A 24,298-nucleotide genomic window follows, 5' to 3' on the forward strand; every position below is an offset into this window, starting at 1 on the left:
CATTGCTGAAACAATGTCATATGCAGGATATGATCTTGAAGTTCTTGAGCATATAGCAGATATGAAAGCTCAGATGTGGACATTATGTAAAGCGATAAGAAAGATGAAGATACAGTTTGTTTTAAACAAGATGCAATGTATACAACAAAACCCTCAAAATTAAAATAAACTGTACAATTTTAATCCTTGTCATTTTAAAAATAATTTTTAAGATTATACCAACAATTCTATGTTTGTCTTTTTTTTGTATTTTATGTTGGTATGATGTTCATTAAGAAAAGCTGAACTTATGAAAATGGACATAAATATATACAGTTGAAGGGTGTTTAATTTTTATTATTATAATTTGGTCTCATTTATAGGAGCCTTGAGAAGTGTGAAAACACACTTTTACATTTTTCAGAAACTTTGATCATAATTCGGGTCTGAAGGAGTTGGAATTCCTTTTGGCAAAATATTGTGCAAAAAATGCATCAGTAGCTTTTGCATATCAAGCACACACGTTGTGTCCGCTTATCATATTTCAAAAGTTTCCACTTAAACATGCTTAGCATTTATAGCAGGTTTGGCATGCTGTCCTGGGAGAGAACCCTGAGCTCGAAGATATCTGAGCCCAGGGCTCCCGCCCGGTCAATAAGCGGGTAAGAGATGAGCGGCAAGAGATGAGCGGCAAGTTGTGCTCAATCATATCACGTGCTCCTCTCGAAATTAGTTTATGAAACTTCACTTAATGTCCATGCAAGAAAATAAATGTAATCATGTAAATATTAAAGTTTTTTAAGTTTAAAAAATTGTAAAATGAAATGTTTGTTTATTCAGAAGGAAAAGTAAAATTAGTAACTTAAAATTTGAATTGAGTCAAATACAAATACTCATAAATAATACTTAAGTACAGAATTCAACATCTGAATTCTCAAATCTCTTTGCTTACATAAAATTGAAATTGATAATTCTTAAACAAAAGTATATGAACTTACACAAACCCATCCAGCAATGCAAAGAGTACAGTATTCAAGTAAAATGTCTTTTAATTATGCCTACATAGCTTTATAAAATAAATAGTTTGGAATTAAAATAAAGAAGATGAACTAAAACTTACAGAGAGGGAAAATACCAGCGCTGCGATGCCCAGAGGACTGCAGCAGCAAAGCATGGTGAAGATGGAGTAGCACAAGTGATCCGACAGTGGTGCGGCGGGCTCAAAATCTTCAGTCTGCATCGTGACCACAGTTTGTCCTGGAAGTGGCCCTTGATTGTAGGGGCCTTGCTGGACTGACTGGCCTGAGCTGGATGGATAATATGCATGTGGATGCTGAGGCTGCAACATCACAACAGCCTCAGATGCTCTCTGCCTGCGATCCATTCTTTTGATTGTGGTTTTCTTTGCTGTGCTCCGTTGCTTTGAATGTCAGTGAAGTGAATGTAGAGAGGATGTGAACCAATTCAGAAGTTATAGACAGGAAGTGATAAGAAGTTTGTAAAGTTTCCATTGTATCATAACTGCAGATCTTGCAGTTTCAGTCAGAGCTTGTTGGCATATTTGTATTTTAATCTTTCCTCCTGTTACCATTACATCAGCTATTTGACCTATACCTTTACTTCTACTTGACCAGAGTTACAATTGAATGTTTCTGTGTGGGGTTTGCATGTTCTCCCTGTGTTGGCGTGGGTTTCCTCCGGGTGCTCTGGTTTCCCCCACAGTCCAAAGACATGCGCTATAGGTGAATTGAATAAACTAAATTGGCCGTGTCTGAACGAGTCTGGATGTTTCCCAGCACTGGGTTACAGCTGAAAGGGCATCCGTTGCATAAAACATATGCTGGATAATTGGCGGTTCATTCCACTGTGGTGACCCCTGATTAAAAAAGGGACTTTAAAGGGAAAATTCATCATAAATCATAAAGACTTGATAAATTATATGTGATACTCCATTCTGAAAATCATCCATCAGAAAACCCACCCTTTCAATACTTTATAATTGGTTATGGATAATTACAGGTATTTATATATTTAAATAGTTTCAGATTTTTCCTCTTAACTAATTATCGTCATTTACAGTATGGGACTGAACTGTTTTACTGTTCAGTTAGTTTAGATAGCATATTCAAACTCTCGCTGTAAATCCTCGTGAGAACTACTCCCTGACCTACTCCACAGGGTCAAAGAGCTTAGAATGACCAAGAGGCGACACTCAATAGAACGTTCCATTGCAACAGCAGCACCCAGCAACAGCCCCGCCATTTTGGTGTGAAAGTGGTCGGCTGTCCATTGAATCTTATTGCTGCTGCGATGACAAGCTGCTGCTTTGTTTTTTATTTATTTATTTTAAAAGTTCATTTAAAGCTAAGATACAACCTGAAAGACGACAATACAACACTTACTATCAGCACTTTTAATAGTTTATTTTACAGACTTATAATATGCTGTTGTTCTATTGGAGTTTTCAGTCCAAAATGGTTGATATTGATAATTACAGGTATTTAAATAGTTTCAGATTTTTCCTCTTAATTATCATCATTTACAGAATATGGTACTGAACTGTTTTACTGTTCAGTTTTTATACAGAGAAGTATATAGTTCCTTAAAATAAGCAAATGATGCTGATCTTATCTATACTTAGATGCAGGAACTGTTTTCTGTCTGTTATTCTATGAAGAAGTAATATAACGAACAAATTGAATTCACTTTTTTTGCCTTGGAAATTAGGCCAGTGTGTGAAGCCTTGTCCTGCTAATCATGTTTGCTTTTAGGGTCATATGATGGTTCTGCCAGAAAAAATATGCTCTCAGTTATTGAAGCACCACATGCACATGTCTCTCACAATTTGTTCCTAAGACTTTGTTCGACTTTAAAATCCATGTATAGTAAGAATTATTAGCCAGCTTGAATTATTAGTCCCCTGTATATTTGTTTCCAATTATCTGCTTAGCAGAAGATTTTTTATCACATTTATAATCATAATAGTTTTAATAAGTAATTTCTAATAACTGATTTCGTTACTAGTATTACTAGTATTCAGCTTAAAGTGGCATTTAAAGGCTTAACAGTTGATTAGGTGAGAAAAATTCACAGGAGGGCTCATAATTTTGACATCAACTGTAAGGCCATCCAGAGGTAAGCTGGCTTTTCACAACTTTTAAAATGTAAACTGATCAAATATTAACAGATTAAAGGCAAAGTAAATGATTGACCAATTCATGAACTGTTAGTAAATGAATCATTATTACACTGCATAGTACAGTACATCATAGTTTTTTTATGCTTCTTTTATGATGCATCTCATTTTAAAAGTGGTGGTGTTGTTAGTGGTTGGAGGTGGGGGGGGTGGATGGTATGGGAGGTGTTGGGAGTTTCCACTGTTCAGTGGAAGTTCTTTGTAGCCATCTTTTCAATTCCACCTTATCTGAGATTTGCAGGGCTCACACAAACTCAACTGAAAACTGTGATCCCGACCACATACAATTGTTAAAATGCACAAGGTAAATTAAATTATATTTTGCTTATTTATAAAAATGCAATACAATTTAGGCATGTACTGCCCTCTTGTTCTGCCCCGGGTAACACTACTGAGCGTTTCTGACCCTTGCCTGCTTTCCCGTTGATAACCTTGGACTGTATCTCGACTCTGTCTTGCCTGCCGCCTGCCCCGAACTCTAGCCTGAATACCGACTTTGATCCTCGCCGCCTGCCTTTGACCCATGCCTGAATGCTCCCCTTGTATTTGCCTGCCGCCAGCCCTTCGACTTGATACTACAGTGTTTGATGTGAGTTTGCACACGCTTAACGTCTGTGTGCTTATTGTTATTAAACTCTGTTTAATAAATATACTGCAAATGGATCCCTCTGTGTCAGACCTTTCGTTACATGTTCAAGCATAATGTGTGATTTTGTTTTCATTATTCTGCTATAAAGAAGAAATTACGCTCAAACACTGCTGGCTTTAACATCACTTGACTGAAACACACGTTGGCATTGAAATGTTGCATACACAAAAAAATAATATATCAGCTTGTTCAAACTACTTATTTAAAATGAGTTAAATCAACACAATTATTGAGTTTTTTTTGGGACAACTTAATTGCTTTATGTTCAATCCACTTGTAAAAACAGTTGTTAGCTTTGGGAAAACGTGAAGGCATTGAGTGAAACCCAGCATTTTTTACAGTGAATATGACATATTTATATACAGTATGTGAAATCCTAATTTGAACTCATATGTCATATATGTAATTTGCATATATTGCCATATTAGATTGGTAATACTTTACAATAACAGTATATACTCTAAAAAATATAGTTTGGACCAAACCAACAAAATTGACTCAGCAGTTTCCATTAATATATTCAAGTTCCAACAGCATCTAACAAACATGTTAGCCAAATGACCTTTTCCTCTTTAATCAGAGGCACTTTTACATAGCATAAACTTCATTTTTAAAGTTGACTACTAAACATTAAGTAGTTTCAACAATTTTTATGAACATTTTAAATAAATTCAGTGTTATGTACTTAATTACCATAATTATACATGCTTAAGTTTTCACGTTTAGAACCTCTAATAAATTAAGAAGCTGAAATTGTTACTTTGTTTGTATGTTTTCAAATGTACTGTTCATTTAGTAGAAATATATTTAACAACAGCATTTTTGTTTTCCAGTATTTTTTTTAAAACCACAGTTTTTCAGTATTTTACAAAACAAAAATGTGCACTATCCCTTATAAACAGTACGAAAAATAACAAAAAACATCAGTGTGTGGACTTAAAGATACAAAAGAACATAAAGTGCAACATAAAGAGCAAAATCTACTCTGAAATCAGTCGAGACTTTAGAAAATAATGTTCTTAAAACACATTACATCTGCACTGGGCTTCAGTCTATCCCATTTGAGAAACTTCACAAGTATTTTTAAATTCCTTAAGGTAGCTTTGATTCAGAGCATATATTATGCCCATCAGAAGAGCACAGCACATTGATATATCTATTGTATTTAGTATTATCATTTCCTCAACCATGATGGTTTCCATCTTGTGGTTCAATTCCAAAGTAGACTGATCACCATTGATGGAAATTGTCATTACTTTTAAAGGTCCTCCTCAAATTCTTGTGTATTCTTATAAAGCAAGAAAAAAAAACTTTCAGTCAAAAATCACTGCTAACATCACAAGAAAGCTGTTTTGGATATTAAATAAAATTCAGATATCTCACCTTAAAATGTGCCAAACTTTCTACCTTGCTTCTTGCTTGTTCAGGGAGGAGCTTTGAAAGTCAGAACTCCATTTGTATGGAAAAATTGAGTTTTCAACCCTATTTCTTTGGGTTGCTACAAGTTAAATTTTGTTTCAAAACAGTTGACAGACATATCTATCTTTAAGTTAGCTGTATTTTTTTAGTTGATGTAATTATCAATATTTTCCTATTGTGAAAACTTAAAAAAATTCTTCTCACAACTTGAATGTTTTAATCTAATGAGCAATTTAATTATTTAAAGTTACAACAATGTATTCAACTATGTGGTAACAGACCTCTTGAGTTATTTTTTAGAGTGACATGAATAACGATGTGGTAATATGCAAACTAAACTTTACTAAATAAAGATGTGCGCTAATCATGAACTAACTTTAACAACATGAGTCACGTGAGTTCATGTGTGAATAACAGATACCTTAATTTCTTGTTAGTACATGATTGTTTGTTAATTAATGCATTAGTTACCATATTAGTTCATGATTAATTTAACTTTGAGGGGCACATCATCATTAACCCACCTACTCATGAATGTCTTATGCACATCTGTCTAGTGTGTTTACACAGAGTAACAATAGAAAAGTGTTTTGTCAAAATCAACACGCACAGTTTCCAGTTTTCCAAGTAAAGTCATGGCATAATTATACATTAACAGCTCATGAGTTCATGTTGGTTACATTTACACACTTAAATGTTAATTAACACTTTAATTAACAATATGTACTAATAAGTAATTAAGGTAACCCCTATTCACACTTGAACTCTTGTAAATTATGTTGTAGTTAAGACTAGTCCATGATTAGCTCACGTTATATCTCATCGTTAAGTCATAATGAAGTAATGTTTAGTTTACATATTAATACATCATTATTCATGTATAATTTTTGTAAAGTGTTACCATAATTTTTTATAGCTAGTGTATATGAGGCATCAAATATCCAAAAAAGAATTCCCCTGTTTATTTTACATGAACACTTATTCAAGTAAAGAGACTCTGTTACTTTACAGCTTTGTAATAACATATTACAATGTTCTATATGTGCAGTCCTCAACTGTGAACAGCATTTATTTTGTTAGAAATCACACCCTAACATACTGCTGTTCGTATAGTCACTGTAGTTTTCAGTAATTCTGGAGTAAAAATAAATAAAACTATCTGATGATATTTGTGTAACACAAACTGCTTTATTGGTAACATTTGACAAAAACCGTAGGTAGCCAAATACAATCAAATGTATATTTATGCATTTACTGAGAGTTTTAATGGAAATACACGCATGACAAAAATGTAAGTTAAAAATAAGACATGTGCACAAAAGCAAAAGGTCTAAACAAAACAGAGAGCATATTGGGGTGAAATGCAGTACAGAATTATTAAAATAACATTTTTTTTTATTTGTGATTGACCAGGCAAAGCTATTATTGCTCTAAATGTCCAGCCCTAAAGCATTTGTTTTCACTGGGTGACTGTAGACAATTAACATTTAAATGAAGAGAATCAAACCCAGCCATGACAGCAGCTTCTGGTTAATTATAGTTACGATATTTATAGTTATAGTTATATGCATTTTTGAACATAACAACTTGAATGGTAATAACCAATACTAAACAAACGATGCCAAGACCAACTGCAACGTGATTCAGGGTGCGTGCTTTTTCAGAGTTCTTCTCTGCCAATTCCCGCTGTCCATTTTGGTTGGCGTTTCGAGTCTGTAAAAACAATTGTGAAACTTACTGTTAACCACTTTTGTTCTCCTTCTGAATGTCTTTGCGCCAAAGGCAGATTGAGGAGATTTCAAATCAGAAAACAAACACTACACTGAAAACCACAATAAGTTGACTGAACCAAATTAATTGAGTAAACTCGTTGCCTTAATTCAATTAAGTAATGGAGTCTCCCAAAACTTGCATATTTAAGTTTATTAACTTGCTAATTTTGTAGACTATACTTGAATTGTTCAGTTCACCAAACCTAGTACTAAGTTTTAGTTTAAGTAGTCTACTTATTTACTAAATTTGATGAACTGAACAATTTAAGTATAGTCTACTTATGTACTAAGTTTGGTGAACTGAAGAACTTAAGTATAGTCTACTTATTTACTAAATTTGATGAACTAAACAATTTAAGAATAATCTACTTAAGTACTAAGTTTGATGAACAGAGCAATTTAATTGTAGTCTACTTAAGTACTAAGTTTGGTGATCTGAACAATTTAGGTATAGTATTCTTATTTACTAAATTTGATGAACCAAGCCATTTAAGTATAGTATTCTTATTTACTAAATTTGATGAACTGAGCAATTTAATTATAGTCTACTTAAGTACTAAGTTTGGTGAACTGAACAATTTAAGTATAGTATTCTTATTTACTAAATTTGATGAACTGAGCAATTTAAGTTTTGTCTGCTTAACTACTAAGTTTGGTGAACTGAACAATTTAGGTATAGTCTACTTAAGTACTAAGTTTGATGAACTGAACAATTTAAGTATACCCAGGTAATAAGTTTGGTGAACTGAGCAATTTCATTATAGTCTACTCAACTACTAAGTTTGGTGAACTGAACAATTTAAGTATAGTCTACTTAAGTACTAAATTTGGTGAACTGATAAAATAAATCAGTTTTTAGAAATGAGTTATTAAAACTATTATGTTTAGAAATGTGTTGAAAAAAATATTCTCTCCTTTAAACAGAAATTGGGGAAAAAAATAAGCGGGCTAATAATTCAGACTTCAACTGTTTATTACAGTAGTTGTAGTATAATGAATTTTTATTATTCTCCAAACTACAATGCAGAATGATGAAATTTCAATTTTGTCTATTAAAGAACATGCTGTACACCTCAGACATTCAATATATACAAAATAGTTTATTAAGACTCACACAGTACAAATAAATATTCATTTTTGCATGTGACCATTTTTGACTACTTCCCCTATTAGATTTTTAATATTTTATACTGATAAACAATAAATCGTCATCTTGGAATTATAAGGTTCTATCTGTGTTCTGAATAATTTTAAGATATTGAGCTTCAAAGTTTTTGCATTCCAGAGCAAACTGTATGTGTGTAACTTTTGCTTTTTTAATAAAAAGTCTTAATGTAAACAACTTTTAAAAAAAACTCCCATAACGTAAAATGAGTTGTCATTTAATACTAACTTATAATTCAAAGGTGATGAAATGGAAAGACATTTTAACTCTTCTTTTTGTAGTCATGTTCTATAACACTTCAGTGCAGTTGTATGTTTTATTATATATTTATATATTTTTCAATATTTTATATTTTCATGAGCTATATTCTTCATATCAAAAGGTGTAATTAATTTATATTCTGAGTTTTATAATAACAATTTTTTTTCTATTTCTAAAATAGTCTTTTGTTTTTATATATTCTTCTCCATAAATTAGATTCTTATTGATAATATATATAATAATATAATGTTATATGATTATATTTATATTACGGGCAGATTTATAAGCATTTCATTGCATATCGTACTGTGCATGTGAAATAAAATATGAGATTGTTAATGATCTTAAATAAAATAGATAAAAAATCAATTTAAAGCACATAAACTAATACTTACAGAGATGGAAAATATCAGTGCTGCAATGCCCAGAGGTAAACAGCAGCAAAGCATGGTGAAGATGGAGTAACCCAGGTAATCTGGCAGTGGATTGACCAGTGGAGCAGCGGTCACAAAAACTGTAGGCTGTACAGAGACCACCGCTTGTCCTGGATGTGGCCCTTGAGCGTAGGCGCCCTGCAGGACCGACTGTCCAGGATAGTATGGAGGATATGCAGCAGTATTGTCCTGGTATGCAGGTGGAGGCTGATGCTGCAACATCACGGACTTCTCAGGTGGATTCTGACTGCGATCCATTCTTCTGATTGTGATTTTCTTTACTGTGCTCTGGTCTCTTAAAAGTCTGTGCCAGTAGCTGAATGTAGTTTTTGAAGTGATTTATAGTTATAGGGGAGGAGTTGCAAGAATATTACCACGCTTATACCACACAGAGGCGGATCTAGGAATTAATTTAAGGGGTGGTTAGTGGGTGGCATTAAAATGATTAGGGGCAGCAACAGTGAAGCAAGCGTCACTGCATTTTGTAGTAGATTCATTGAATGCTATGCATAAACTACTTCAACAGCTTTGCAGTTAACTAGCAACTACCTCAAGAAACATTATGAAAATATTTAGGCCTAATCAATATCTAATTATCATATTTATCACAGTTTTTCTTGTTTGCTTGTTTGTTACACTTCATTTTCATCATCCCTATCCCAGCAGAGCAGAAGACCGGTCTTGCAAATGTTTAAACCCCTTCTTATTGGGTTGACACATTTTCCCCACCATTTTTCACGGTTAACACGGATGTCATTCAAGCAGTCCAAACTCCATTGTTTTAGCTGTCAACCAAACAGAAACCATCTATTCCTAACCATTAGAAACTACCAAGATCAGAATGAATTCACTGAAGCACCGGTTTGACACTCCTTCACACACATCTTCAATCAGTTTGCAAACATTAAAAATGTTGGAAGGTCTGTGTTGTTCTGTGCCAGCATGGATGGAGGAGGTCAATCGTGGCTATGTCCTATACTTCTGATTTGACTGTATATTGGTTTACATGTGTTTTCTCTAATATTTACAGTATTTTATTACTTTACAGTTACATTACAAATTACAGTTACAAATTACACACTGTAATCCCGAATAAGTTGACAAAACTCAAAAAATTTGAGGTAATCAGTTACGTCAAATTTTTTAAGTTATGAAATTATCTATTTTAAGTAAACAGACACATTAAGTTTTGAGTTTGTTGTACTCATGCAAGACACTTCACCTAACTTAAAATACCCAAGTTACTCAGCTTATACGTTTTAATTGCAATTAACTTAATTGTTTTAATTTTTCCAAACTTTAAATACTTAGTCACCCAGCTCATACATTTTAATACCAATTAACTTAATTGCTTTAATTTCTTTCAACTTTAAATACTTAAATCACCCAGCTCATACATTTTAATAGCAATTAACTTATTTTTAATTATTTATCTCACCTTTACATACTTTGTCACCCAGCTCATACATTTTGATAGCATTTTTTAAAATTAACTTCTCCATCGTCAGTTTCACAAATAAAATTAGCCATTATTTTAATCTTTAAACCCCATAAATCTGTCAAAATAAATCTGTAATTTAAAACACACAGACAATACCATTTTAGACATTTATTTTTAAAGAAAAAATGTCCAACAGTACTTTCAAATTTGTCTCCTATGCAATTACAAATGTCTTAAAACGATAAAAACTATTAGACATAAAGAGATTGAAAATGAACACTATTCTGAAATTAATAAAAATTACCCACAATGTAAATATGATATCAGACATAAGAGCCTCAAGAAAAAACAACTATAAGTTTGATAAAATTTAATAATACATTAATAAGTGTAAAACTTACTCTTAAGGCATTCGTTAAAAAAAATAATAAGTGCACATTCTGTGAAGTGACTCGTTTAGTGTAAACTACACAGAAACTGTATATATATATATATATATATATATATCGTTGAAGTCAGAATTATTCGCCCCCATTTATTTTTCCCCCAATTTCTGTTTAACGGAGAGCAGATTATATATATATATATATATATATATTGTAGCGAAGCAGAGGGAAAACAGCGACACAGTTGGATAAGTTTACAGACAAGTCCCCAGAGGGTGCTTTATTTACAACGTGAATGGGGTGTAAACGGTGCTCTTCTTCAAGGTGAGGTGCTCTGGTGCTCCGGGAAGTAAGTGAAGGACAGTGAGTAGTCGGATGTGGGATTGTCACGAGCTGGAGTCTGCTGTGGAGAGACAGAGACAAGCGTTAGCGCATGGAGTCATTGGGTGAATGAAGCTCATCTTCTCCTTGCGTGGGCTTGGTTTATATGCCTCTCCACTTGATGACATCCAGCTGTGAACGATCCTGTGTTGATGATGGTCCAGCTGGGTTGAATTAGCGACCAGGGCGACGTGGCATGTGTGCGCTCGTTACAATATATATATATATATATATATATATATATATATATATATATATATTCAGTCTTGGTTGAACTATGATTCTGTCATTTACTTATTCCAAACCTGTTTGAGTTTCTTTCTTCTGTTGAAAAAAAAAAAAAGCTGAGACCTGTAACCACCGATTTCCACAGTATTTGTTTTCCTATTAGAAAGTCAGTGGTTACAGGTTGTCAGCTTTACTTAACTTTTGTGTTTAACAGAAGCAAGAAATTCAAGCAGGTTTGGGACAAGTGAAGAGTTAGTAAATGACAGAATTTTACATTTGGACAAACTATCCCTATATATAATAAAATGCATACTTACCAATTAAAGGTAAATAAATGTTTTGAAGTTACTACCCCAGAGACAGTCTTTATTAAGTTAAAAAAAAAAAAAGCTCTACATCAACTCATTCTTTAAGGTTTCCATGCTACGAGACTTTTTATTTTCCATCATCCATGCCAAGCAAAACTTTTTGCACAAGTTCAAAGTCCTTTACTATATATTATGTGAAGACCATACATTAATCCATACAAGACAAGAAAGGTCTGGAAGTGTGCTGTGGGTGGTGTCCAATTCATTCTTCAGGACAACAGAGACCCTCAGTGAATGCAGGGCCAATAAAGCATCTTCAGTCAGCAGGATTATCAATCTAAAAATATAATTCAAGGATATTAATGTAAGGACAGTATCAAAATGACTGAGCCAATATTATATGATTCATCAACTATTCTTGATTACAAATATGTTATTAAGTAAAAGTTTTCAAAACTTTCATCTTTTCATTAAACATGCCTAATTGTGAAAAGAATGAATGAAGTCTTACCATGGTGTTCCTAAAGAATCTTAAGTCACGCTCACGCAGCAAGACCAAAAGACCTCTGATAACAGTAGTCCGTCATGAACTGACATCATTCAGTTCCTGGAAATCAAGAATCAATTTTTTAAAAATTAAAAAAATAATAATAATTCAAATTATATTTTAATGTATACTTTAACACGTGACCCCAAACATACCTGCTCATCATAAACCTTTAAAAGATTAGCCAGGGTATCTGCTGTCTTGCCAGTTTTGGATGCTGTTTGCCTTAAAATTGTCATCAAATGAAATAGGTGGTGGTCCAGTTTTGCAAAGAATTTGTGGGGAAAATTCTCATTTGTAACATGTTGGTACTCTGCAAACAGCAAAAAGAAACAAGAGAGAATTTCATAAAACAAACCCACACCACAAAATATACAATTCTAGAAAAAATGTATTAATATTATTATTATGTTTCATTTACTTATCTATTTTTTACCTCAGATGAAAATCAGGTGTTGATCAGATGTTGAAAGCAGGATCTTCATGTTGTAAACTGAACTCAAGGTCTAGCTGAAGTTTCACTTTCCTTGCTGCAAAAGTATCATTGATAAATACACTGTAATATTTATTTTATCTGGATATGCCAGGCATAGTAGTACAAAATAAATATTTTACCCACCTTTCACATGCCTCCATTTAAGAACCTATCTGTAGTCAGCAACACCCGACCTACAATTCTGTATGTACAAAAAGTCACAGTGTCATTTAGCTGAGAGTGGAAGTAGTACAATTGCATGATGTCTAACGTTAACCTCAAAAACGGTTAGCAATAGAGCTGATTATCATATTAGTTGCTTTGATTCGATGAACACAGATTTAATTTAAACAGTTTTGAAATTTCTAAAACTGAATATGACGACAAAGAAATTTAAGGCCTGATTTTAAAAGCTAGAAATAACAAAACTTACCTTATTGTCTAATGATGTAAATATATATAGACTAAAATATTTCTATTTTTAAGATATAAATATATTTTAAGCTACAAAATTTGCACATCAGAAAACTATGTCTTGTTTAGCACGTCTTGAATATTTTGTTTTGTTATTATTTTATTTAATAACATAATTTTGTATTAATGTGTTATAGATATGCATACTTTGTTTTTTAGGCTGTTTATATTTTCTCCAGAGTAAACATTTAAAAAAATAGACTGAAAAAAAAAAAACTTTTATCATACCATTAAAATACATTTGACCTAAATGACATTTAAACTCATTTAACTGATCGCATTAATCAGGTAATCATTGATATGCAAAGATGTCATCTTAAGCGCGAGGAAATATAAAGTGTTGATCAGTGCTGGTGATTGAGGTAAAGTTAGTTTTAAATTTACACATTCAGACTTTCACCTTAATAATATAATTTCAGAAAGGTAATTTTTGCATATTCTTAATGGTGAAATCATATTAGCAGCCAATGACTTTCAAAGTACAACATTGTCCAGTCAAAAAAATATAGTGCATTTAGTGTAATGTTGTTTTCATGTCATACTTGCATGTAATTTCAGAACAAATAGACAAAGTACCATGGTAAACAATTTATGGAGCGAGTCACAAGTTGTTACTAAATGAATGTATGAATATAAAACCAACTTTACCTCAATGTGGTAGTGTAAAATGAAGCTCTGCTCTGTACCTGCTCAGGTGAGGAGCGCAGCTTAAATGTTCTCCGTCAGGCTATCCTCATACATGGATCAGCAAGCAACAAGCTGCGTGTGACATTAAGTTTTGAGACTACGTTTTTGCGCGTCATCAGAAAATACCGTTTAGTGTTTAGGCGGAGATCATTTGAGTTATGATTAACGTCACGTTTCTTGCGCCTTTCGTTTCCGAAGTGCCTACAGATCGCGAAGATAATACCACATTCACATACTGGATGGAGTTCAGCGCAGCGCCATGACATGCGGTTGTGAGAGCGCGCGTCTCCATGACAACTTCAGCACAGGCTGAGAAAAGGCATACTCGCGCCAAGATTTAAATTTTTTTGAAAAATGTAATCTGCCGATTTTAAATATTTTTTTCTTTATCACACTCTGTTAAAATTCAGAGTTAACACATTACAACTAACGCTAACGTTGCACTGATTCTAACTTTTTAAACAGTAATGTTAACGTTAGTTAGCAACAAGTGAGGCTAAACATGTTTTCTGTAATGTACGACATGTAAACGCACCCTGATTAACTCTACATTACATTGAACTGTTACTGTGATTATATTAATTAAAACATACATTTAATATTTCCTGGATTTGTAAATATTTTACTTACTGTAGTGTGAAGCGAGGCCGATCCGCCATCTTGAAAAAAACGAATGAAGCATGAGCACGTACGTGAACCTGGATGACGTCAGACGCAAAATCATTGGGCTGACAGATTTTGAGTTAATGAAACTTTAAAGAGACATTTTGTATAAATTAAACCCAGCAGAATTGTTCACCTTACTTGAAAGATTAAATTTTTTCAAACTCAAAAATAAGAAAAAGTTCTAAATACTCATCAAGGTTAATTAAGATAAACGAATTTTAATGATTTAAGTTAATAGAACTCAATTCAATTAATTAGTTACAGCATTAGGGTTTACAGTGCAGTTTTCAGCCACATTTTGAAAAGTGTAATGAATTCAATATAAATTTAATCAAACCATTTCTCATTCTGGATCCAATTCTTTGCAAAAAGGCTAATTTGACAGCCCAAATAGAAAGACAACAACTAGCATAGGCAATAGGCTACAATGCAAGCAATGGTGCACTGATTCACACTGAGTTCTGTATTTTGTCTATTGTGTAATGATTAATTGAAAGAGCTCATATACACACACACACACACACACACACACACACACACACACACACACACACACACACACACACACATATATATATACATATATACATATACATACATATATATATTTTGATATGGTATGTGCGTTTTGCAAGCAAAATGTGTAATTTTGACCATGAGTGCTGCTGTTTAGGCCTGTGTGTTAACTGTTGAAAATGTGGAGTTTCAGTTGACGGCTGCATCAAAGCAGTCAAGAACAACTGTATTTTATTTAACACTTTCTTACAGTCACTCTATATCTCTGAAAAAATCCCATTGTGCGTTTTTGAAATGTGTATTACACAGGTGAGTGGGTCAGACAAACCACATGGAAAGTAAAGGTGAAACACAATCTACCACCGCTCTATTTTGAAATGACTCACATTAGCCCATTACCTTCTGCAGAAGGTTGGCACATCAGACTCATAACCTCAAACCACAGATAAAAAGACACTGTTTAGACGTTCAGTTAGACACTGTTCAGACGTTTTATGTATAAAAAGCTTGATAGAATAAAATGAATAATATAAATCTATAAGCGCAGACACAGAAACTTGTCTGATATTTTGCGATTAAATAATTCCATTAATAATTAACTTACCTCTTTTTAAGTATGGCTGGTGTACAGGAAAATGACCTGCTTAGGATGAGATCACTCTCAGAAATAAAGGTGAGAAAGCTGTCACTGGGGCACCACCTTTTCCACCAAAAGGGTCTACATTGGCACCTTAAAAGTACATGTTAGTACCTAAAGTGCACATATTAGTACCTAAAATGTTCAAAAAGTGAAAAAAGGTACCACTCTGTGATTGTATTTGAGCCTGTACTCTTTAAGTCTTCTCATCCTTGTTTTAAGATTCAGGTCTTAGGTTAATCACGTCTCTACCAGTGATGCACATCCTGATAACTATTTCCTGTCTGAACAAACTGTATACATTAATCCTCAAAATTGAAATCTTGATACATCTTTTGAGAAGGTCCCAGTGAAAATACAGTACCACATTTAAATTTATTTAAATTACACCAGTTCTTATAAATATTCACAGCTATTAACAGCCTGCTATAGTTTTTTATGCATGCTCAAAAGCATTTGCAATTAGTTGGAAGGAATGAGAAAATGCTACTATGATGGCACAAATGACTGTTTTGAGAAATGCATGAACTGTTGTGCAAATGTAAATAGTGTTGTGAGTAATGAACCAAAGCGACAGAGAAAAACTGCAATTTAAGGTAATGTAACCCAGGTCAATAATCTATCTTACATAAGTGATTAATTAATTTATCTTATTATTTTTACAGAAACATTTAGGAATATTTTTAGAAATAGAAATTTAAAGAACGATTGCTCTGCAATCTTCTGAGAGACTTTTAACCTGAAAGGCCGAGGGTAGCTCCGCCCCTGTTGAATGCGTGCACAGGCCGACAGAATGCGGTTGAATTTAAACTAGAGAGCGCGAGCTCACGTAACTATACGGCTTAATAATCCAGCGCTTATTAACAAGTTAGCTTGATATTAGTTTAATACTGTGAGAAATTAACAGTAATACTTGACATTTTGAGACCCAACAACTGACAAAACTGAGAGGAGACCTAACGAATGTATTAGACTTTAATATTTACTGTTTATTTTTTCCTTTTCGTTTCTTTTCATTCTCGTCTACACTTCTACTTGGTAAGTGCTGATTCTTTAAGAAATATGTATTTTATTATTTTGAAGTCAAATACTGTGAATTGTGATGAAAAGCATTCAGAAGAAAAGTTATTTAATAGTTTAAAAGCTCGGACTCTGTGAAATGTGAAGCAGCGAGTGTGAAATGTGTGTAACGTTACATAATTATTTAAAGGTTTGTGATGTGTTCTGTTTGAAAAGTTTTATGGTTGAAAATAATTCCTTGTGTGAAATGTGTATGGATGCCAGCTTCGCTGTACATACAGTGGACCGCAATTTATTGTACAAGCGCATGGTGATTTAGCATGTGTTTCTGTGTAAGTTATGTGTAAATAATTTAGACATACAATTTATTTTGAATTTGAGATGATTTATTCAGAATTTCAGACAACTGAAACTAATGCTTAATTTGGCTTTGTTGTTTCAAGGCCGTTTTTTTCTTTTCTTTTTTTTCACTTTGAAGAGACTGAAAACTGTCCATGCTAAACCTTCTGTCCGGTTTGGACTGGCGAGCCACCCCATCATTTTGTCACTGGTGATAGAGACAAAGAGGGATCAGTCATCAAATCTGGTAGGATCAAACCAATTTTTGTTTTATGTTTTTCCAAGTTTTGCTATGGATTTTTGTGGATCAAACATATATATCTTATTTTATACTTTTTTACTTAAAATTTTCATCTTTGAGGAGCACTGCTCTATTTTTTTTCATTGTCCTCTGGAACTGAACTGGGCATTAAGGGTGCTTTCACACTTGGCTCAATTACCTGGACCATACCCAAGTTCGATTGTCCCTTCTTTGGCACCTTCTCGGTTGGTTTGTGTTTAAGGTGTTTTTTCTTCTTCTGAACCCCAGCAAAGAGCATAGAATCACCAAGAGGCAATACTCTTGTGCGATTTGGAGAACAGCCACTAGATGGCTCGACATCTATTTTGCAATGAAAACTCCAATAGAACAACAGCATATTATTGTCATAGTAAGTTTTGTATTGGCATCTTTCAGGTTGTATCTCAGCTTTAATGCACTTTTTAAATAAAAAACAAAACAAAAAACAAAACAGCTGCTTGCCATCCCAGCAGCAATAAGATTCAACAGATAGCTGACTGCTTTCACTCCAAAATGGTGGAATCTGGGGCTGTTGCTTGACGCTGCTGCTGCAATGGAACCTTCTATTGAGTGTTGCCTCTTGGTCATTCTAAGCTCGACTCGTGTCTGTCTGCCGCAAGAACAAAAAATAAATGTTCAGAACATCACACAATGTCTGCAGAAGCTGTTTTTGGAGAAAATAAGCAGACAATATCACTTTGTTTGCCCTGGCTCACTGCCGCTTGTCACTAAAGTACAGTACGTGGCACACACACGAATGAACATTATGAAAACAAAAGTTTGTTGTTTATTTGGCGGTCACTTCTGTTATTTACTTCTGTTATTTAGTATGATTGCATTTATACTAAAAGTGAGCCGGACCAGAGTTCGCATGAACCGTACCCCAGAACACCTCTTTTAGGCGGAGTCGGCTGCCACCCGAGTTCAGAAGACATATTCATTCTAGCTCTGACGTTAAACGAACCCGGGTGCGGACCAAAAGGTCTAGTGTGAAAGCAACCTAAAGGTGCTTTCACACTTGGTTAATTTGCCTGGACCATACCCAAGTTCGATTATCTCCCCCTGCCAACTCCTCGGTTGGTTTGTGTTTATACTGTCTTTTTGTCCTTCTGAACCCCGGTACGCTTGCATCATCGAGCTGCTGTTTTGTTTCAAGGGCCGAAATGGAAAGACGTCCGCACATCGCAGTCAATCTGCTTTAACTAAAGCTTTTGGTTTTGGACATACAGAAAGCGACTCGCGTCCATCTGCCGCAAAAATGTTATAAACATTCAGAACATCACACAGCAGAAGCTGTTTTTGGAGGAGACAAGCAGACATCACTGTGTATCACTGTGTTTGCCCTGGCTCAGTCGCGTGCGTCACCAAGGTACGAAACGTGACACAGACACACACACACACACACACTTACACACACGAACGAACAAACGTAATGAAAACGATAGTTTGTTGTACAGTTGGTGGTTCACCTCTGTTATTTGGTACGATTGCATTCCCATCAGAAGTGAACCATACCAGAGTTTGCATGAGCTGTACTCCAGACCACCACTTTCAGGCAGACTCGGGTACGGTTCACGGGTGCGCACATGAGTTCAGAAGACATGTTCACACCAACCAAAACTTACCATACTATGACGTCAAACGAACCCGGCTGTGGACCAAAAGGTATTTTTTGGTATCTCAGCCCGAACGGAACAATGAAACTTTAAATTTGAATTGAACTGTTTTTTTTCCTGAACTTTTCATTTAACTTTTGACATCTTCTTTATTTTGTAGTTTGACTATTCAAATTACTTGTTGTAATAATATTTGTGTTATTTCTGAACCTACTGCAAATTTTAGATATCTAAGTGAAATCATTACTACTGATAATACTGATTATCACATTTTCAGTGGCTGGTTTATTCTCTTTTAAACTGTGTAATTGATAAGGTATACTAACACATATTCTATTTACCTTTTTTTCTCTATTGAGTTGAATCCTTTCTTCTGATTGCTGCAGGCGATCACAAAGTGTTAAATGCTAGTAACCCCCTACTAGCTTCTGTGGGGGGGGGCCTTGCATTTTGCGCTATGCCACATGTTGGCTCAGTGGTTAGTGGCACGTTGGCTCAGTCGCCTCACAGAAAGAAGTTTGCTGGTTTTAGACCGGGCTGGGACACTTGGCATTTCTGTGTGGAGTTTGCATGTTCTCCCAGTGTTGGTTTCTCCTGAGTACTCTGGTTTCCCCCATAGACTAAAGATAAGTGTTATAGGTAAATTAAATAAACAAAATTGGCAGTGGGAGAATGTGAGTGTGTGGGTGTTTCTCATGTGTATTATCCTCTCAACTTTAACATGTGTTAAGACAACTTTAATATTTAAGTTCACTAAACTTATACCATCTCAATTACACTTTTAATGTCCATTACACAATTATGAAAAAGTCCAGTCAACACAATTCTTACATCAACATCCTATCAACATAATTCCTAATTACAACAACTTATATATTTAAAGGGGTAGTCCACAGTGTATTTGTATAAGGCTTGGTTGTGTTTATAAGATGCAAAGCAATGTGTGCTAACGCTTCATTTGTTGAAAATCACGTTATTATTTCCTACATCTTACATTGATTACATACAGCTACGCAGCTAACATGAAAATGACTGTCATATTTCCTAGTTTCTCTGAAAGGCCCGCCCTCAAGAGAGCGTATCAGTTTGTTCATAAATCAGACAGAACATGAAGAGCACACAGCTGAACCTCACACCTGCTCTCTAAATTAAAATCTGACAAGTGTCTTTCACATATATTCAGAATAAGCGTGTGTAAGTAATAGGAAGCGTTCACGTATATTTTGTGAGTTTGTTATTGGAGATGTAAAACAGGGAAAGCGGCCACACAGAGAGACACCGCATCGCTGGTAAAGATTGTGGCTGTTTTCAGCGGTTTGATTTATATGAATAAATAAATAAAGGCCACTCAACTGAGACTGCCCTGCTCTCGGTCGTGGAGGATCTCAGAATGGCTAAAGCAGACTCTAAATCATCAGTCCTCATTTTGCTGGACTTGTCAGCTGCTTTTGACACTGTCAACCACCAGATCCTGCTATCTACGCTCGAGTCACTGGGCGTTGCGGGCACTGTTATACAATGGTTCAGATCTTACCTCTCTGACAGGTCATTCAGGGTGTCTTGGAAGGGAGAGGTGTCCAACCTACAGCATCTAAACACTGGGGTACCTCAAGGCTCTGTTCTGGGGCCACTTCTCTTCTCCATCTACACATCATCTCTAGGACCAGTCATCCAGAGACATGGATTCTCCTACCACTGCTATGCTGATGATACCCAGCTATACCTCTCTTTTCATCCTGATGATCCCTCGGTTCCAGCTCGTATCTCAGCCTGCCTGTTGGATATTTCACACTGGATGAAAGATCATCATCTTCAGCTGAATCTCGCAAAAACGGAAATGCTTGTAGTTTCTGCCAACTCGTCTCTACACCATAACTTTTCAATCCAGATGGATGGGGCAACCATTACTGCATCCAAAATGGTGAAAAGCCTTGGAGTAACGATTGATGACCAACTAAACTTCTCTGACCACATTTCTAGAACTGCTCGATCTTGCAGATTCGCACTCTATAACATCAGAAAGATCCGACCCTTCTTATCTGAACATGCAGCTCAACTCCTTGTTCAAGCTCTTGTTCTCTCCAAACTGGATTACTGCAACTCTCTACTAGCTGGGCTTCCAGCTAACTCTATCAAGCCTCTTCAACTGCTCCAGAATGCAGCAGCACGAGTTGTCTTCAATGAACCTAAACGAGCACATGTCACTCCGCTGCTAGTCCGTTTGCACTGGCTGCCAGTTGCTGCTCGCATCAAATTCAAAGCTCTGATGTTTGCCTACAAAGTGACCTCTGGCCTTGCTCCTTCTTATCTGCTCTCACTTCTGCAGATCTTTGTGCCCTCCAGAAACTTGCGTTCTGTGAATGAACGTCGCCTCGTTGTTCCATCCCAAAGAGGAAAAAAATCACTTTCGCTCACGCTCACGCTCAATCTGCCCAGTTGGTGGAATGAACTCCCTAACTGCATCAGAACAGCAGAGTCACTCACTACTTTCAAGAAACGACTAAAAACTCAACTATTTAGTCTCCACTTCACTTCCTAATCTGCAGTTGCCTCTTTGAATATCACACTAACTGTACAAAAAAAAAAAAAAAAAAATACTAATACCATTAATACTTCCCTTCTTAGACTTTACAGACCTGAAACTTGCCTATAGCACTTATTCATTGTTGCTCTTAGTTGTGTAAATTGCTTCCTTGTCCTCATTTGTAAGTCGCTTTGGATAAAAGCGTCTGCTAAATGACTAAATGTAAATGTAAATATGAATATGTAGCTATATTGTTAGCGGTGACAAACAGCATTTGCCTTGTTTATATATTTGCTACAACATACTGTTATTGCTAGAAACTGTGCATGTAGTCAATTAAAAAAAAAAAATACTTACAGGTTGTGGCTCATAATCCACAGCTTCGTTGGTTGGAGGAGTTTTTAGCCGAATCCCGCACTGAACTGAGATTCTGGAAGTTCTCCTTTGTCAAATGCTAGAGCTATATATTTTTAATAATTATATTGAACACATTTTAAATTAAACCGTAAGCACTTCTCTCTTTGTGTCATGTCATATAGAAGCCCAAATACAGAAACAGAATGAGCTCTGTGAAAATAGCAGAGTTTGAACGACATCTTAGCATTCTCTGATATAGGAATTACAGAGCCTCTAGCCACGCCCCTTTGCTGCGTGGTGTGAATGCGCGTAACCTGAAGCGTTTGTGATCTCACTAACCTGGATGTATTTTTTTGTATTCCCCAAACTTCGTTTGCTGTAGGTTTTGCCAAACTATCTCTGTAATGCTGCGTCCACACCAGACGCGAAACGCGCAGATAAATCGCGCTATTATCGCTTAAATAGCCGCGTGAACGTTTGAGTTTACTCGCTTCATTCGCACGTCAAACCCTGCTTCATTCGCGCGTCAAATCCGCTTCAATCGCGCGTCCAATTCACTTTAGAACAGATGGACTCGCGTGATGGGCAGGGCTTCTGTCTGCCCCGTGACTCTAGCTTCATAGTTGAATGGCTAACATGGATTTTATGAAGAAAATAACAGTGTTTATGTGCTTTATGAAGGCTGAAAAACAGCGTCGATAGGTTTAGGGTTGTATCTGAGTCCACTACATACTTTCAGAGGTGCATCCAGCTCTGTGAGCTCATAAACTCCTCCAGAAACTTAATCTGGCTGACGGAGGCTTTCAGCGGTGCTTCTGACTGAGCCCAGCCCAGTTTGATGAACTTCTTGTCGGTGTTGGCTGGAGAATTTCCACTGGGACACCCACAACAGGCTATATGTCACAATCACGCCCCCACAAGAGCAAGCTTCTGATTTGTTAAAGTGGCGCAAATGTCCGCTGATGTTCACTTTCTCAAACTTGAGCGATTAGCGCGAAACGTGCGTTAAACGTGTCAAACGCGCAAAATGCTCAATTCGTGCCGCCCCATTCGCACTGCGTCATTTGCACAGTTCGCGTCATTCGCGCGTATCACATCGCAGGATGTCTATTCACCCTTAGATGTAGCTGTGTGAACATAAACAACATTACACATCAACTAAAGTTTAAACTATGATATTGTAGTGGATTTCCCAGAGATGGGTTGCAGCTTGAAGGGCATGCGCTGATTAAAACATCCTGGATAAGTTGGCCGTTCATTCCGCTGTGGCGACCCTGGATTAATAAAGGGACTAAGCCGAAAAGAAAATGAATGAATGAATGAATATTGTAGTGGACCACCCCTTTAAGTTAACTAAACTTAGACCACATCCATTAGACTTGTGTTGTCAAGTCCTGTTAACTTTAACCTATCAACCATTTAAGTAAAGTAAGCTTAGAATTTTAAGGCAGGACGAACACTTTTTAAAGTTGAAAAAACACAGTTGTTACAGTGTATATATTTATTTATTTATTGGAAGTTTTTACAAACATAAAAAATAGAAAATGTAAGAAAAATAGCACAGGTGCGCATAAGAAAAAGCAAAATATATAAACAAAACTTAAATAAAGAGAAAAGTAAGTAGATTTTTAAAACATCACTGTAAAAAAAGTTAGTAAGTCTTGATGGTCCCTATTGCAGATTTTGTTGACTAAAATTTGCATTGCAACTACATGCCAATTACTTCTGAGTATTAGTAGACTGTCTATTTAATATCTTCTGTTACAGCTCCTTCAACAGACATTTAACTGACTATAGGAAAATTTGCAAGTACATGTCAACCTAACCCTAACCCCAACCTAACAGTCTACTTATAATCTAATGAGAATTAGTTGGCATGAACTGTAGATGCAATTTAACTTAAATGCAACAAAATGTGTTAAAGGTCTCAACTCAAAAATCTAAGGCAACTTGCTGCAGAGCTTTTTTGAGTTGACTCAAATTTCAACCCAAGTACTGCACTTAACTCGATTTAAGTTGAGTCAACTCAATAAAGCTCTGCATCAAGTTGCTTTACAATTTTAAGTCAAGTCAACTTTTTTACAGTGATATTGGCAGTGGTTTTATCACCTAAAATGCAATTCAATAATAAAAAAGAAAGTTGTTTTTCTCATGATAAATGCAGTCGGTCAGTCAGAGCTTTACTAGTTTTAAATGTCCAGCCTTAATGCATTAATTTTAACCGAGTGACTGTAAACACATTAACATTTACCTAAATGACAAAAATCAATCTGTCATTACCTGATGCCAGCCATGACAACAGTTCACAATATCTATGAATCTCTAAGTCTAATCATATATTCAAAAAAGGATTTAACAAGAAAGATAAAGACAATAACCAATATTATAATAAAGATGCCAAAAAAAAACAGCAACATAATTCAAGATGCTTGCTGTTTTGGAGCTCTTCTCTGCTAGTTCCTTCTGTCCTGCATAGTTTGCATACCGAGTCTGTAAAAAGAACAGGTGAACTTACTGTTTAACAACTAATACCAAGTCACA

General features: G+C 35.2%; 1 protein-coding gene and 2 long non-coding RNA genes across 6 annotated transcripts; 1 reads left to right on the forward strand and 2 right to left on the reverse strand.

The window, feature by feature from the left end:
- Positions 1-6,414: 6,414 nt before the first annotated feature.
- si:ch73-343g19.4 lies at positions 6,415-9,182 on the reverse strand. Its single transcript, NM_001386409.1, has 2 exons — positions 8,837-9,182; positions 6,415-6,956 (listed from the first exon to the last, which is right to left on the reverse strand). Exons 1-2 carry the CDS (start codon positions 9,131-9,133, stop codon positions 6,774-6,776), a joined length of 480 nt encoding a protein of 159 aa, NP_001373338.1. The 5' UTR covers positions 9,134-9,182; the 3' UTR covers positions 6,415-6,773.
- Positions 9,183-10,951: 1,769 nt separating this feature from the next.
- Positions 10,952-14,477, reverse strand: LOC137487975 (uncharacterized). Of its 4 annotated transcripts, none has more exons than XR_015512209.1 (8): positions 14,433-14,477; positions 13,802-13,874; positions 12,786-12,843; positions 12,603-12,696; positions 12,322-12,479; positions 12,131-12,226; positions 11,839-11,956; positions 10,952-11,105 (listed from the first exon to the last, which is right to left on the reverse strand). It is a non-coding gene; the product is annotated as an uncharacterized LOC137487975 (long non-coding RNA). The 4 variants fall into 4 exon arrangements; XR_015512208.1 differs by having other exon boundaries at positions 11,827-11,956; XR_015512207.1 differs by lacking the exon at positions 13,802-13,874.
- Positions 14,478-16,428: 1,951 nt separating this feature from the next.
- LOC147840409 (uncharacterized) lies at positions 16,429-23,302 on the forward strand. The gene is made up of 3 exons (XR_015512278.1): positions 16,429-16,659; positions 17,085-20,180; positions 21,760-23,302. It is a non-coding gene; the product is annotated as an uncharacterized LOC147840409 (long non-coding RNA).
- The last annotated feature ends 996 nt before the right edge of the window (positions 23,303-24,298 follow it).

The sequence above is a fragment of the Danio rerio genome, chromosome 16 (assembly GCF_052040795.2).
Source record: "Danio rerio strain M-AB ecotype USA chromosome 16, GRCz13ab, whole genome shotgun sequence".
In the NCBI taxonomy this organism is placed as follows: Eukaryota; Metazoa; Chordata; class Actinopteri; order Cypriniformes; family Danionidae; genus Danio; species Danio rerio.